Here is a 14,128-nt window from a genome sequence, read left to right as displayed (position 1 = left end):
TCATGGCCTAACATACGACCTATCCTGGAAAATGTTCTGTGTGCAATTAAAAAGAATGTGCATTGTGCTGCTTTTGGAAGGAATGTTCTACACATGTCTGTTAGGGCTATTTGTTTATAGTGTTTTGAAGCCCACAGTTTCCTTGTTGATTTTCTGTCTAGGTGATCTAATTCATTGTAGAAAGCATGTTGCTGTTTATTTCTCCTTTAGTTATGTTAATATTTGCTTTATAGGTTTAGATGCACTGATGTTGGGTACAGACGTACTTATAATTGTTTTATCCTCTTAATGAATTGACCCTTTTACCATTATATAATGACCTTCTCTGTCTCTTGTGACGGTATTTGACTTAAACTCTATCTCGTCTGTTGTAAGGATAGCCACCTCTGCTTTCTTTTGGTTATCATTTTAATGCAATCCTTTTTACATCCCTTCGCTTTCAGCTTATGTCTGTCCTTAAAGCCAAAGTTAATCTCTTACAGCCAAAGTTAAGGCCTTACATATAGTTAGGTCTTGTTTTTTATTCACTCATCCACTCTGTCTTTTGATTGGATAATTTAATACATTTACTTCTAAAGTAATTATTGGTAGGTAAAAGCTTACTACTGTCATGTTGTTAATTGTTTTCTGATTGTTTTATAGCTCCTTTGTTGCTTCTTTTTGTCTCACTGTCTTCCCTTGTGACTTAATGACTTTTTTGGAGCAATTTGCTTTGATTCCTTTCTCTTTATGTTTTGTGTAACTACTACAAACTTTTTCTTTGTGGTTATCATGAGGTTTACAAAAATATTTCATATTTATAACCATCTATTTTAATCTGGTAACAACTTAGACTGCATTTAGAAATACTGTATTGTAACTTCTCCCCCCACATTTTATTATTTGTGCCATAGTTTATATCTTTCGTATGTTGTGTGTTCATTAGCAAATTGTTGTAGCTATGGTTATTTTTTAATACTTTCATTTTTTAACTTTTATACTAGAGTTAAAAGTGACTGTGGCACAACACCAGTATTGGAGAATTCTGTATTTGATTGTATAAGAATACCTTTAATGGAGTTTTATTCTTTCGTATGTTTTCATGTTAGTTAGTGTCCTTTTGTTTAAACTTGACAATTCCCTTTTGCATTTTTTGTAAGGCACGTTTAATGGTGTTGAAATCCCACCCCTTTTATTTGTCTGGTGATATGATTTGGCGCCGAGCTCCCACCCAAATCTCATCTCGAATTGCAGTCCCCAGGTGTCAAAGGAGGGTCCTGTTGGGAGATGATTGGATCATGAGGTGTTTTCCCCCATTATGTTCTCATGATAGTGAGAGTGTTCTCATGAGATCTGATGGTTTAAAAGTGGCAGTTACCCCTGTGCACATGCTCTGTCTCTCTCCTGCTGCCTTGTGAAGAAGGTACCTGCTTCCCCTTCACCTTTCACCATCATTGTAAGTTTCCTGAGGCCTCCCTGGCCATGAGGAACTGTTAGTCAATTAGGCCTCTTTTGTATATAAATTATCCAGTCTCAGGTAATATCTTTTAGCAGTGTGAAAATAAATAATACAGAGAATTGTTACTGACAGAGTGAGGTATTGCTATAAAGATAACCTGAAAATGTGGAGGAAACTTTGCAACTGGGTAACAGGCAGAAGTTGGAACAGTTTGGAGGGCTCAGAAGAAGAGAGGAAGATGTGAGAAAGTTTGAAACTTCCTAGAGACTTGTTGAATGGTTTTAACCAAAATGCTGATAATCATATTGACAATGAAGTCCAGGCGGAGGTGGTCTCAGATGGAGATGAGGAACTATTGGGAACTGGAGCAAAGGTCATTCTTGCTGTGCTTTAGCAGAGACTGGCAGCATTTTGCCCCTGCCCTACAGATCTGTGGAACTTTGAACTTGAGAGAGATGATTTAGGGTATCTGTCAGAAGAAATTTCTCAGCAGAAAAGCATTCAAGATATAACCTGGCTTTTTCTGAAAGCATACAGTCATATGCATTCACAAAGAGATGGTATTAAATTGGTACTTATGTTTAAAAGGGAAGCAAAACATAAAAGTTTGGAAAATTTGCAGCCTGACCACGTGGTAGAAAAGAAAAACCAATTTTCTGGGGAGAAATTCAAGCCGGCTGCAGAAATTTACATAAGTAACCAGGAGCTGAATGTTAACTGCCAAACAATGGGGAAAATGTCACCAGGGCATTTCAGAGGTCTTCAAGGCAGCCCCTCCCATTACAAGCCCAGAAGCGTAGGAGGAAGAAATGGTTTCATGGGACTTACTGCTGTGTGCAGCCTTGGGACTTGGTGCCCTGTGCCTCAGCCACTCCAGTTCCATCTCCAGCTATGGCTAAAAGGTTCCATAGCTCAGGCTATTGCTTCAAGGGTGCAAGCCTTGGTAGCTTCCATGTGCTCTTGGGCCTGCAAGTGCACAGAAAACAAGAGTTGAGCTTTGGGAGCCTCCGCCTAGATTTCACAGATGTGTGGAAACACTTGGCTGTCCAGGCAGAAGTCTGCTACAGGGACACAGCCCTCATGGAGAACCTCTATTAGGGCCATGCAGAGGTGGAATGTAGGGTTGGAGCCCACACACAGAGTCCCCACTGGAACACTGCCCAGCAGGCTGTGAAAAGAGTTCCTCCATCTTCCAGACCCCAGAATGGTAGATCTACTGACCACTTTCACCATGTGCCTGGAAAAGTTGCAGGCATTCAGTGCCCACCGATGAAGGTAGCCGTAGGGGCTGTACCCTGCAGAGCCACAGGGACAGAGCTGCCCAAGGCCTTAACAGCCCACCCCTTGCATCAGCATGCCCTGGATGTGAGACAGGGGCTTAAAGGAGGTTATTTTGGAGCTTTAAAATTTAATGATTTCCCTGCTAGGTTTTGCACATGCATGGGGCCTGTGGCCCCTTTATTTTGGCCAATTTCTCCCATTTGGAATGGGAACATTTACCCAATTCCTGTACCTCTGTCGTATTTTGGAAGTAACTAACTTGTTTTATATTTTTTTATTTTTTTATTTTTATTTTTATTTTTTTTTTGAGATGGAGTCTCGCTCTGTTGCCCAGGCTGGAGTGCAATGGCCGGATCTCAGCTCACTGCAAGCTCCGCCTCCCGGGTTCACGCCGTTCTCCTGCCTCAGCCTCCTGAGTAGCTGGGACTACAGGTGCCCGCCACCTCGCCCAGCTAGTTTTTTGTATTTTTTAGTAGAGACGGGGTTTCACCGTGTTAGCCAGGATGGTCTCGATCTCCTGACCTCGTGATCCACCTGTCTCGGCTTCCCAAAGTGCTGGGATTACAGGTTTGAGCCACTGCGCCTGGCCTTGTTTTTTATTTTAAAGGCTCATTGTCTCAGATGAGACTTTGATTTGGACTTTTGGGTTACCGTGGAATGAGTTAAGACTTTGGGGGACTGTTGGAAAGACATCACTGGTTTTGAAATCTGAAAAGGACATGAGATTTGGGAAAGGCCAGGAGAAGAATGATATGGTTTGGCTCCATGTCCCCACCCAAATCTCATCTTGAATTGTAATCCCTGCATGTTGAAGGAGGGGCCTGGTGGGAGGTGATAGGATCATTGGGGTGGTTTCCCCTGTGCTGTGATCTTATGATAGTGAGGGATTTAAAAGTGGCTGTTTCCCCTGCACATACACACTCTGTCTCTCCTATCACCTTGTGAAGAAGGTGTCTGCTTCCCCTCTGCCTTTCATCATGATTATAAGTTTCCTGAGGCCTCCCCAGCCATGGGTAACCATGGGTCAGTTAAACCTCTTTTGTTTATAAATTGCCCAGTCTCAGGTAGTATCTTTACAGCAATGTGAAACTGAGCTAATACATCTGGGAAATTCTTTTTCTCTCCTTCCTTTCTGAAGGACAGCTTTGCCTGATACTATATTCTTGGTTGCCAGGTTTTGTACTTTCAGTACTTTGAATCTATCATCCCACTCTCTCAGCCTACATGATTTCTGCTGAGAAATCCACTGATAATCTTATGAAGCTTCCTTTGTATGTGAAGAATTGCTTTTCTCTTGCTTCTTTGAAAATTCTCTCTTTGTCATGGTGAAGATCTCTTTATATTTAATCTAATGGAATTCTTTTGGGCTTCATAAATCTGGATGTTTATTTCATTTGTGTCTTCAAATTTTGAGAGTTTTCTGTTCTTATTTTTAAAAATAATTTTCTGCAACTTTCTCTTTCCCTGCTTCTTCTGGAACTCTTGTCATGCATATTAGTTTTCTTAACAGTGTCCTATAATTTTTGTCAGCTTTCTGCAATCTTTATCATTCCTTTTATTACTCTGACTGGGTAATTTCAAATGACCTGTATCTGAGTGTGCTGATTCTTTCTCCTGCTTTATCAAGCCTACTGCTGAAGCTGTTTGTGAATTTTTTCAATTCAGTCATTGTGTTCTTCAGTTCCAGAATTTCTGTTTGGTTCTTTTTTATGGTTCCTATCTATCTTTTTGTTGAACTTCTAATTTTGCTCATGTATTGTTTTCCTGATTTTGTTTACTGTCTATCTATATTGTTTTGTAGCTCATTGAGCTTTCTTAAGATAATTATTTTTAACTCTTTGTAATGCAGTATAGATCTCCATTTCTTTAGGGTTGCCTCCTGCTGCTTTATTTTCTCCCTTTGGTGGTTTCTTGTTTCCCTGATTATTTGTGATCAGTGTGGCCTTGCATTGAAGTAGGTACCTATTTCAGTCTTTACATACTAGCTTCAGCAGAGGAAGCCGTTCACTAGTCAGATTGACCAGAGATTGTGGGTGGGCTGTCTGTTGGGGTCTATGCACAGGATTTCTGTTGGAGTTCTAAGGTGGGTAGGGCTGGATTCTGGGTTCATTCATTGTACTTGTCTGTATTCTGCGCACAAGGACTGGCTTGAAGCATGGATCCTTGAGGGCTAACTAGGCACTGAAATGAGCCTTAAGCCTGAGTCTGCAGGGACCAGCCTAACACGGGGATCACCTGCCATCTGAGTTCATGGGGATAACCTGTTCCTGAGTTTATTCAGGCTGTCCTGGGACCAAGGTCCACTGGGGTGAGCCCAGCATCTGGGTCCACATGGCCAAGATCTCTGGAGGCTGACCTGGTGCTGGATCTGCAGAGGATGGCCTGAATTCTAGGCCCATGGGTACTAACTTGGAGCCTTGGGCTGCTGGGGCTAATGTGGAGGCTAGAGTCTTGGGGGCCAGGCTAGAGCTGGAGCAGGCCTGAAGTCTAGGTCTTCTGTGGCCACCCTGGAGCCTAGAGCCCCAGGGGCTGACCTGGTCTGGGGTGAGCATGGGGCTGAGGCCACAGAGGCCAGTCTGGCCTGTGGCAGGCCTGAATCCTGGTGCCGGGGTTTACTGGAGCGGGCTTGGTGCTTGGGATCTGTGGTGAAGTTGGGTGCTATCTTAGCTGTCCCTCTTCCATGCAAGATGGTATCTCTCTCCATGCTGTGCTGCCCAGGCTTGAAGGTGGGGTGACACTGGTAATGTGAAATGGTCCTTCCTATGCACTTCAATGTGTCTTTTCTTATTTCTGTGCTGCAACTGGGTGGTATAACCTCTCACCTGATTCCTTAGCTCTAGTGAAGTTGTTTTCGTGCATGGATACTTGTTCAAACTGATGCTTCTGCAAGGGATGAGCACTGGAAACTCCTGTTCTGACAAACTCCTATTCTTGTTCTTGCTGACATCACTCCCCGAAATAGTTAATATACTTAACAGCTGAACACAGATGGGATGTTCATGGAATGTGTTGACAGGACAAAAAGTTGAAACTGTTGGCAGAAACCCAAAGTCAATATCGAGGCCAAGGAAAACATTGCCTGCAGTGCCACGTTAGAACAGCTTGAAGACCGTTCATTTTTAAGTGACAAGAGACTCGCCTCCAAGAAGCAATTGTGTTTTCAGGTAGCAAACTTCTATTATTCTGATTGTTTCCAAAGAAACTATAATTTTTAAAGTATAATTTTTTACTTTATGAGAAAATTAGTCATTTATATTCTAATTTCCTGAGTATATAGACAGTAGAGAAGGAACTAATGTTCCTTATGTAGAAATATTTAAATGTAAGATGATTTTAAATCAAAAAGAATATTTGACTGATTTGAAATTTTTAAATGGGCTTTAATATTTTCAGAGGTTTTCTTTACTTAGGGATTTTTGGACTGACATTATTGCCATTATTTATTAATTTTCTTTTTGCCCAAATCAAGAAGTTTCATAACTGTTTAATCTCTCTCTCTACCAATTCCCTTTCCAACATTAATAGCCACAGAGTTTGCCAATCAACAATAAATACAACAGTGGTCTGGAGGTCTCAATTTGTATCTTGGGAAGCATTATAAACTTTCCAACTCCCTAGACACAAATGTAGAGAAAAAAACCCCTTGTTTTCTATACCAGAAACTGTGTGCTTTGTCTTGTAATTCAGACATTTACAAGAAAATCTGTATCACCTTAAATTAAGATGTATGTTAAATGTGATCTAAAACCAACAGAGTTTTGTATCGTTTTCTTTTTTAGAATGATTTTATTCAAGCAAGCAACTTATTTCATTTCCTTGTTTGCTACAGTTTCCTGTGGTAAGTGAATTATCTATAAAACATGAAATTCAGGCTAAGACAGGAGTAGCCAAGCAAGTCGTACCACCCCTGGAGAAAGCTATTGAACATACAGCTTCGGGGATGGAGATAGTCCCTGATGATTCAGGACACGTGTCTATTTAATGTTCCAGAACAAGTACGACTTGTGAGATATATTGCTCTATACATACATTGCAGACCTGAGGAAGGAGCTCAGAAGTGGGAATGTCTTGGGACTTGTGTTAATAAAAACTTCTGTTCACAGATGACACTCTGCAAAGCAAACTCAAAACAAAAAAATTAGTCTTCTACTTTTATCAACATTAAAACATTAAACATTATCTGAAGTTTCAGAAGTGTGCTAGACATTACATGGTGTCGGGGTCCAATCCAAGTATCTGTTAGGTACATGATACATAGTTTTACTCTGGACCGCCAGGGAACCATTTCAAAAATGAAAGTACCTGGTTTAAATTTAACTTAGCAAACCAGGCATTTGGATAGTTCTAGGTGAATAGCTTTCAACACCAGATTTCCATCTCCTTTCTCTATTAATTTCATTAATTTTTGGAGAATTAAAACATTCTGGACATTTCATTAATCGCTATAGAGGGAATTTTCTCTGTGTCCCCACAAGGCATGATTCTGAGTCTACGGTGACTTAAGAGGGCCACATAACAATGAGTATTACCTTTCGCCTCAGATGTATGGCTATAATAAACGTCTACAGGGAAGGTTTACATTCATAAAGAGACGATTTTTCCAGGAAAAAAGCCTTTTATTCCCCCTAAATCACAACTCCCCTGTGTCTGTCCCTCAACCCTGATTGCTCTTCTAAACCGTAGTTTACCAACCCATGTGCAAACCCACTGAAAACTGAGAAGGAGCATCAGCCAGAGATACTGTGAACCACGGACAACTCCAGGTGGTTTTTCGTTTTTTCGTTTTTTTCTTTTGGCAAAAGAAATCATGATTATGGCTAGGAAAATTAGGGATGTAAATAAGCAAAAAACTGGAAACTACCTATTGCATGTAGTCCCCAAATTCAGAAACAACAGAAACAGTCGTTGTTAAACATCTTTTGTTTAGTCTTTCAGATATTTTTCTACATATGCCTATTTGCACATTTTACAAAAAAGAGTTATTAACTATGGATACTCTTTGACTTGCATCTTCCACTTATAGTTACCTTTTGAGGCAAATAAATAATATTTTTTGGAGCTTGCTATTCTCTTTTTATGGTATGTTTGTGTGCACATTCTTATGCACTTAGTTATTTCTGTAGAATACATTTTTTGAAATAAAAATACTAGATTCAAAGGTATTTATATTTTAGAAGGTTTTATGGTGTGGCATCATGAAATTATCTTTCAGAAAGGTTACTCCCTAGCTGACTTCTTCTACCAGCTAATAAGAGTCCTCATTTACTCCACTTAGGCCAACTCTAACAGGCTTCTGTTGCTTTGCATCCTGACATAATTATCTTCTGGAAACAGTATCCTAATTTATTTCTGCAGAGCTACTGCCTCTCAGTTTTGGTCCATGTGATTCTGGTGACCCTGACTCTTCTGCTGAACCAGGAAGTGCACACATCCTGCTGGCTACAGTGACCCAATCAGAGCCAACATCTTGCAATGAAGTTTTTGTTTAGATGTCTAGAAATAGGACTCTTACTTTTTTTTTCCAATTTAACTTGAAACATAAGAGAATACAGAGGCCTGAGCTACTACTATGTGGAGCTTGAGAGTAATGGTAACACCATGATTGGAGCAAGCGGAAGGAGACATATTGTCCACTGATGCTATCTGTTGAGTACAGTGTGGGGTTACTCCTTAAGCCAGAGTCACCATGGGCTTTTTGGCTCCTGAACCAATAGATTTCATTTGTATTCAAGCCACTTTGTACTAGGTTTTCCGTCATTTGCAATCAAAACCAGCATACAAATACTGGTTATTTAATTTTTCATTTTTACTAATCTCATGGAAAAACTGGCTTCTAGTTGTTTTTACTTGCCTGTATTTGTGATTCTTCCCATTTTCATGTAGTTACTAATCACTTATATTTCTTTTGTAAATTATCTTTTCATATTTGTCCACTAATTCTTTAAAATTAGAGTACTTTTCTTCTCCTTATTGTTTATGTAATTATTAAACAACACTGAATAACCTGCCCAAAATCCGTGGACATGGGAGTCCATGTGAAAGCTTTGAAAGCCACCATCATTATGAGATAAACTATATAACAGTACTTTACATATGCTCCAAAATACAGTACAGACACGGCTATCATTGTCATGATCATCATTATCATCATGATCGCCAACTTAGGAGGATAAGCAAGAACACCTACCAGAAGTTTCTTTCCATTCAGCAACAAAGTTGGTGTCTTTCTAGTCACTCCTTTCCCTGATGGAGTCACATGGCAGTTCACAGAGGCTCAATGGCAGAATGGGAAGCTCTGGGCCAGCACCAGCCATTGTGTGCATCCTTACGTGTAAACCTAGGTTCTGGAAGAGGAGTGACTGCTTGATAATTATGAGTCAGTCAAAACCACCAACTGTCTGACAAAACAGGCCCTTTGTAACCAGTATTGTCACTAAACCAATGCCTCCATGCTTTGTGCATACATGAAATCTAGGCAGTACACTTGTATTCCCCAAAGCTTCCACTTGAGGAGATCTGTGCTCTTCCCAAATATAAACCTTACCCGAGAGGTGGTCATTTTGGCCGCACCTCTGAGAGGGACAGAAGAAGTCTTGCTGTATTGGGTGGTCATAATGGGGCTCAGGGCCAGTATCCCAAGGGGGTAGGATAGTGCAGAGAAGATGGCACTCTCCAGTGCTTAATAAAATGCACGTGGTCTAAGCTGCCCATTCCCTCAAAGGCAATAAAAAAAATAGGTACAGTTTAAATTGAAGAGTAACCACTGCCCCAGCGAATGGACAGGTTGTCATCGGAGTAGCCATGGTTAATGCCCCAGTGAATGGACAGGTTGTCATCGGAGTAGCCATGGTTAATGGTCAGTTGACTGACTGAAATGAATGTGCTGCCTGACCAGGAAAGCTCATTAAGCAGACTTGGAAGAGAGTCTTTCCGGGTAACTCCAAATTTACAAATTAAAGTAGTAAAGACACCTAATTATCTAATAATGGGTGGGGTGCAGTGTATTTTAGAGCTGGGAATAATTCCAAACAGCAAATAGTTCAAAATTTATTTTCAATTTAGGATATACATGCATTTGCTGAAACTATCTTAAAAATGAGTAAAAAATATTGTCAATTTGCTTGAATCATACTGAGATGCGGAACAATATTTAGCATTGCATGCTAGAAAAGGACACAAGATTGGGAGTCAGGGCTGGGTGACTGTCGCAGGATTTTCATTGACTGTGTGGATCTTGGGCAAGTCTGTGTGCCCTGAGATTCAGTTATTTAACTTTCTTTTAAAAAACATAATCCAGATGCAGATAACAAAGCCTGCTTCTAACTTCACTTACAGAATTGTGAGAAGCTGGTGGAGATGTTTGTAACAAAAGTATTTCGAAAATAGAGCAAATATTATTCTTTTTAAGGCATGATATTTTCATAGCATGTCAGGCAACAGGGAAAAACTAAGTTAGGATTTTATTTTATTGTGGGTAACTTATGTGCAAATTATTGTGCAATTTAATGAAAATAAGCCAAAATTTTAATACAGAAATGCCCAGAAAATTAAATAACACTCTACATTGTTCAAATGGTTGCCTTAATATATTTTATTTTCTTAGCATAATTAGAATTATATTATACAGGTCTTGGAGTAGTCAGTCAGTGGGAGAAGTTAAGACAACAGATATCTTTTTATTAAAATTATTATTTGAATTAACTTAAATTAACTTTTATGGTTCTATCACAGGATGTCTGACTCAACTATACGAAAACACCTTCTTCAGAGGTGGAGATGTAGCTTCCATGTACACCCCAAGCGCCCAGCACTGCCAGATGTTGTGCACATTCCACCCAAGGTGTTTGCTATTCAGTTTTCTTCCAGCAAGTTCCATCAATGACATGGAGAAAAGGTAAAAGTTGATATTTCACTATTGGAGAAGCCATTTTTATAAACTGAATCAGTTTTGTGCAAAGAGGTGTAGTATAACTGAGAGTTCTTTCTCAGACAGGGTTCAAGGACCAGCTTCAGCAAAATCCCTTCAAGTGGTTCTTACAAATGCATATTCCTTGGCCACAACCCAGATTTGCTGAACCAAAGTTTCTTGGGACCAGAAATCTGCATTTTAAACAATCACTGTGTTTATTTAAAGTAGTAGAAACTAGGCCGGGCGCGGTGGCTCAAGCCTGTAATCCCAGCACTGTGGGAGGCCAAGACGGGCGGATCACGAGGTCAGGAGATCGAGACCATCCTGGCTAACACGGTAAAACCCCGTCTCTACTAAAAAAAATACAAAAAACTAGCCGGGCGAGGTGGCAGCGCCTGTAGTCCCAGCTACTCGGGAGGTTGAGGCAGGAGAATGGCGGGAACCCGGGAGGGGGAGCTTGCAGTGAGCTGAGATCGGCCACTGCACTCCAGCCTGGGTGATAGAGCGAGACTCCGTCTCAACAACAACAACAACAACAACAACAAAAAAAGAAACTAGTCATTTTCTATTCAAAGCCTCAAAATGCTTGAACATCGTTGGGCTAAGAGATTGTCTCCAGAAAGCGTCTAACAGACGAACATTTCATCTGAATAAAGAAACAGACTTAACTGTGTGACCCGTGATCACAATAGTGGCTAGCACAGTCCGAATAAAATAACGTAAGACAAGCATTTTGAGGAGAATATAATTGAGAAAGATCTAGAACTTGTGATTTTGGGACAGGGTAGATCTGGATGACGCCTAAAGTGAGCCAGTTTGGGCACCTATGGCATGATGCTATGTATGGTATGTGTATGTTCATGTGTGCTTGTGCTTGTGTGAATATGTATTATTAACTGGAGATTTGTAAAAGTATTGGAAAAATAGTACTTATGTTTTTTTTTTTTTTTTGAGATGGAGTCTTGCTTTGTAACCCAGGCTGGAGTGCAGTGGCACGATCTTGGCTCACTGTAACTTCCGCCTCCCAGGTTCAAGCGATTCTCTTGCCTTAGCCTCCCAGGTAGCTGGGATTACAGGCACGCACCACTACATCTGGCTAATTTTTGTATTTTTAGTAGAGATGGGGTTTCACCATATTGGCCAGGCTGGCCTTAAACTCCCGACCTCAAGTAATCCACCCGCCTCTGCCTCCTAAAGTGCTGGGATTGCAGGCGTGAGCCACCGCACCCGGCTGTAATTACAATTTTTATTACATCAGAGAGATGCTTATTAATCACAAGCCACAGTTTCATCTTAATGTTTTTTCATTTTGATTAATATCCAGAATAAGCTTTTCTTTGTTGTTCCTATTTCCATATTCATCACTCTTTTCTCATCTTCACTCTACGTGAGTTTATGAACTAGAAATTGGATAGTCATTCTCTGATCCTACATGTTAGACTTGTAGAGAAAACCAGATTGTATGTGAGGATCATCATATTAAAAGTGGAGGTAGGTTCTCGAATTCTTATAAATAATGAAATTAACATGAAGGCTGATGTTTGAGACAGAGGGAAGTCTTTATTAAGTGCAGACTACAAGGAGTTAATAAGCAAGATGAACACACAATATACAGATCCAGCTCTTATCACTAAGTTAATTTTTTAAGTAAATGAAAGTATTTGCAAAAATAATTACCAATTAAGGACATAGTTGCCTGAAAGTTTAAGAACACAGGAAAAATCATTAACTCTTCAATATGGTTGACTTCTTGTACTTAAAAAATGTGAGTGTAAAGAAAACACAATGCTGAAGTTAAATATTATGGGGATGTTATAAAATTACCTCTAAGAGTGTTCTTTCCAGCAAGTTTTGGGGAAGCTATATTATTTCCCTTATTCCTGGTTTTATTTGTTAGTGTATAGAAAATGCTAGACGTTTCCTCAATGTATGTTTATTGTTCTACTTCCTAAATAAAGCTACTTTTAAAACAGGTTTGGTTGCTTCTTAAAAGATAGTGTTACAGGAACCCTGCCAAAAGTACATCGAGCAGGTGCAATTTCTGGACATTCCTTAAAGCAATGTGGTCATCAAATAAGTGGTAAGTTGTGAATTTCTTAGCTTCATTTGAGTTAATATTGGATCTACCTTAGAACAGCTTTTGCTAAAAGTTTGTACTGCTACAGCCTTTTGGAAGGAATCACTCATAAAGATAGAAGATGGGGCAGTATTCTGGACACAAAAGAGGGAGCCATATTCATCTGGACACTTCTGTTGTCTTTATCAATTGACACATACTTAATGAGCTTCTATTATTTATGAGGTTAGCACTCAAGTGTAAGATTTGCAGAAAATGAATCCAAATAATCGTGTCTCCTTGTTTCCAGATAAGAATTTTTTAGAAAACACAAGGGAACATCTCTCTCAGGTTCACGTGAGGGTAATTTTTATATCAGTGATTCTCAACCAGTAACGATTTTTGTCTCTCCCGTTAGGGGACATTTGACAATGTCTGGAGACACTTTTGGTTGCTATGACTAGGGAGGGTGCTATTGGCATTTACTAAGTAGAGGCCAGAATGCCTCTCTCATTTACTAAGAATGCCTCTTTCATTTACTAAGAAGAGGCCAGAATGTTGGAATGCTGCTGCCCACCCTTCTACAAGGCACAGAGCAGTCCTCCACAGCAAATAATTTTCTGGCCCAAAATGTCAACAGTGCTGACATCAAGAAACTCTGATATACCATTAGGCCCAAATTGAAGAACTGAGTTCTGCAAATCTTGCTAAGAATAGTACTTCTTAAAGGAAACTTGAGGACTAGGATGCTAGAAAACTTTGATTTTACATCTGAAGCTACTGATGTCTTGGGAAATAATTTCCAGCGCTATCCTAAATACATTTAAGACAAATGAATTATTTCTCAAACATGACTGGGACTGATCAGAAAGTGAAAAGTGCTGAAAAGATTCAACTGATGGGTTGTCGGAATCTTAAAATAGCTGTGCTGTGATTCTTTGTGTGACTATACATCATAACTATTTTATTTGTATTATGCACAATTAATTTTGTAGGTTCAAATTTCAGATGTTTTTAAATTTGTCATCCTTTCCTCCCTCATTGATATCACCCCTTCAATACATACACACTTTGAGCCTGCTGTTTGCATTTTAACCAGTTATCAAAGGATGCAAAGCCTTCGTTATCAATATGGGCCTGACTTAGCCAGTGTAATAGGTGTAGTCTACCTGAGGTGGGGTACATTTCCTATTTTATAAGATCAATGTGTATGTTATTCTAATTTGGTATAAAGTATTCAAGGAAGTGCTGTTTCCAATTGTTGTATCTTATAGCAAAATTTAAAGAAAAAGTAATATTGTGCCTTTCTCAATATTCCTGTTATTGTTAATGTATTCTAAAACTCAGTGTTGGCCGGGCGGGGTGGCTCAAGCCTGTAATCCCAGCACTTTGGGAGGCCGAGACGGGCGGATCACAAGGTCAGGAGATCGAGACCATCCTGGCT

At 39.8% G+C, this 14,128-nt stretch overlaps 1 protein-coding gene across 1 annotated transcript in view; it reads left to right on the top strand.

Annotated features, from left to right (window-relative positions):
• Positions 1–1,367: 1,367 nt before the first annotated feature.
• KLKB1 (kallikrein B, plasma (Fletcher factor) 1) overlaps positions 1,368–14,128 on the top strand; it is a 35,982-nt gene continuing 23,221 nt past the window's right edge. Inside the window, exons 1-5 of the mRNA XM_011959514.1 lie at positions 1,368–1,435; positions 5,698–5,883; positions 6,499–6,557; positions 10,451–10,613; positions 12,602–12,708. Of these exons, the coding sequence (XP_011814904.1) occupies positions 6,500–6,557; positions 10,451–10,613; positions 12,602–12,708 (328 nt within the window). The 5' untranslated portion in view covers positions 1,368–1,435; positions 5,698–5,883; position 6,499. The remainder of the gene's footprint in view (positions 1,436–5,697; positions 5,884–6,498; positions 6,558–10,450; positions 10,614–12,601; positions 12,709–14,128) is intronic.

This window comes from Colobus angolensis, unplaced genomic scaffold (assembly GCF_000951035.1).
Source record: "Colobus angolensis palliatus isolate OR3802 unplaced genomic scaffold, Cang.pa_1.0 Scaffold5, whole genome shotgun sequence".
NCBI classification, from domain to species: Eukaryota; Metazoa; Chordata; class Mammalia; order Primates; family Cercopithecidae; genus Colobus; species Colobus angolensis.
The sequence above is the reverse complement of the archived record's forward strand: the minus strand, read 5'-3'. Positions and strand labels throughout refer to the sequence as shown.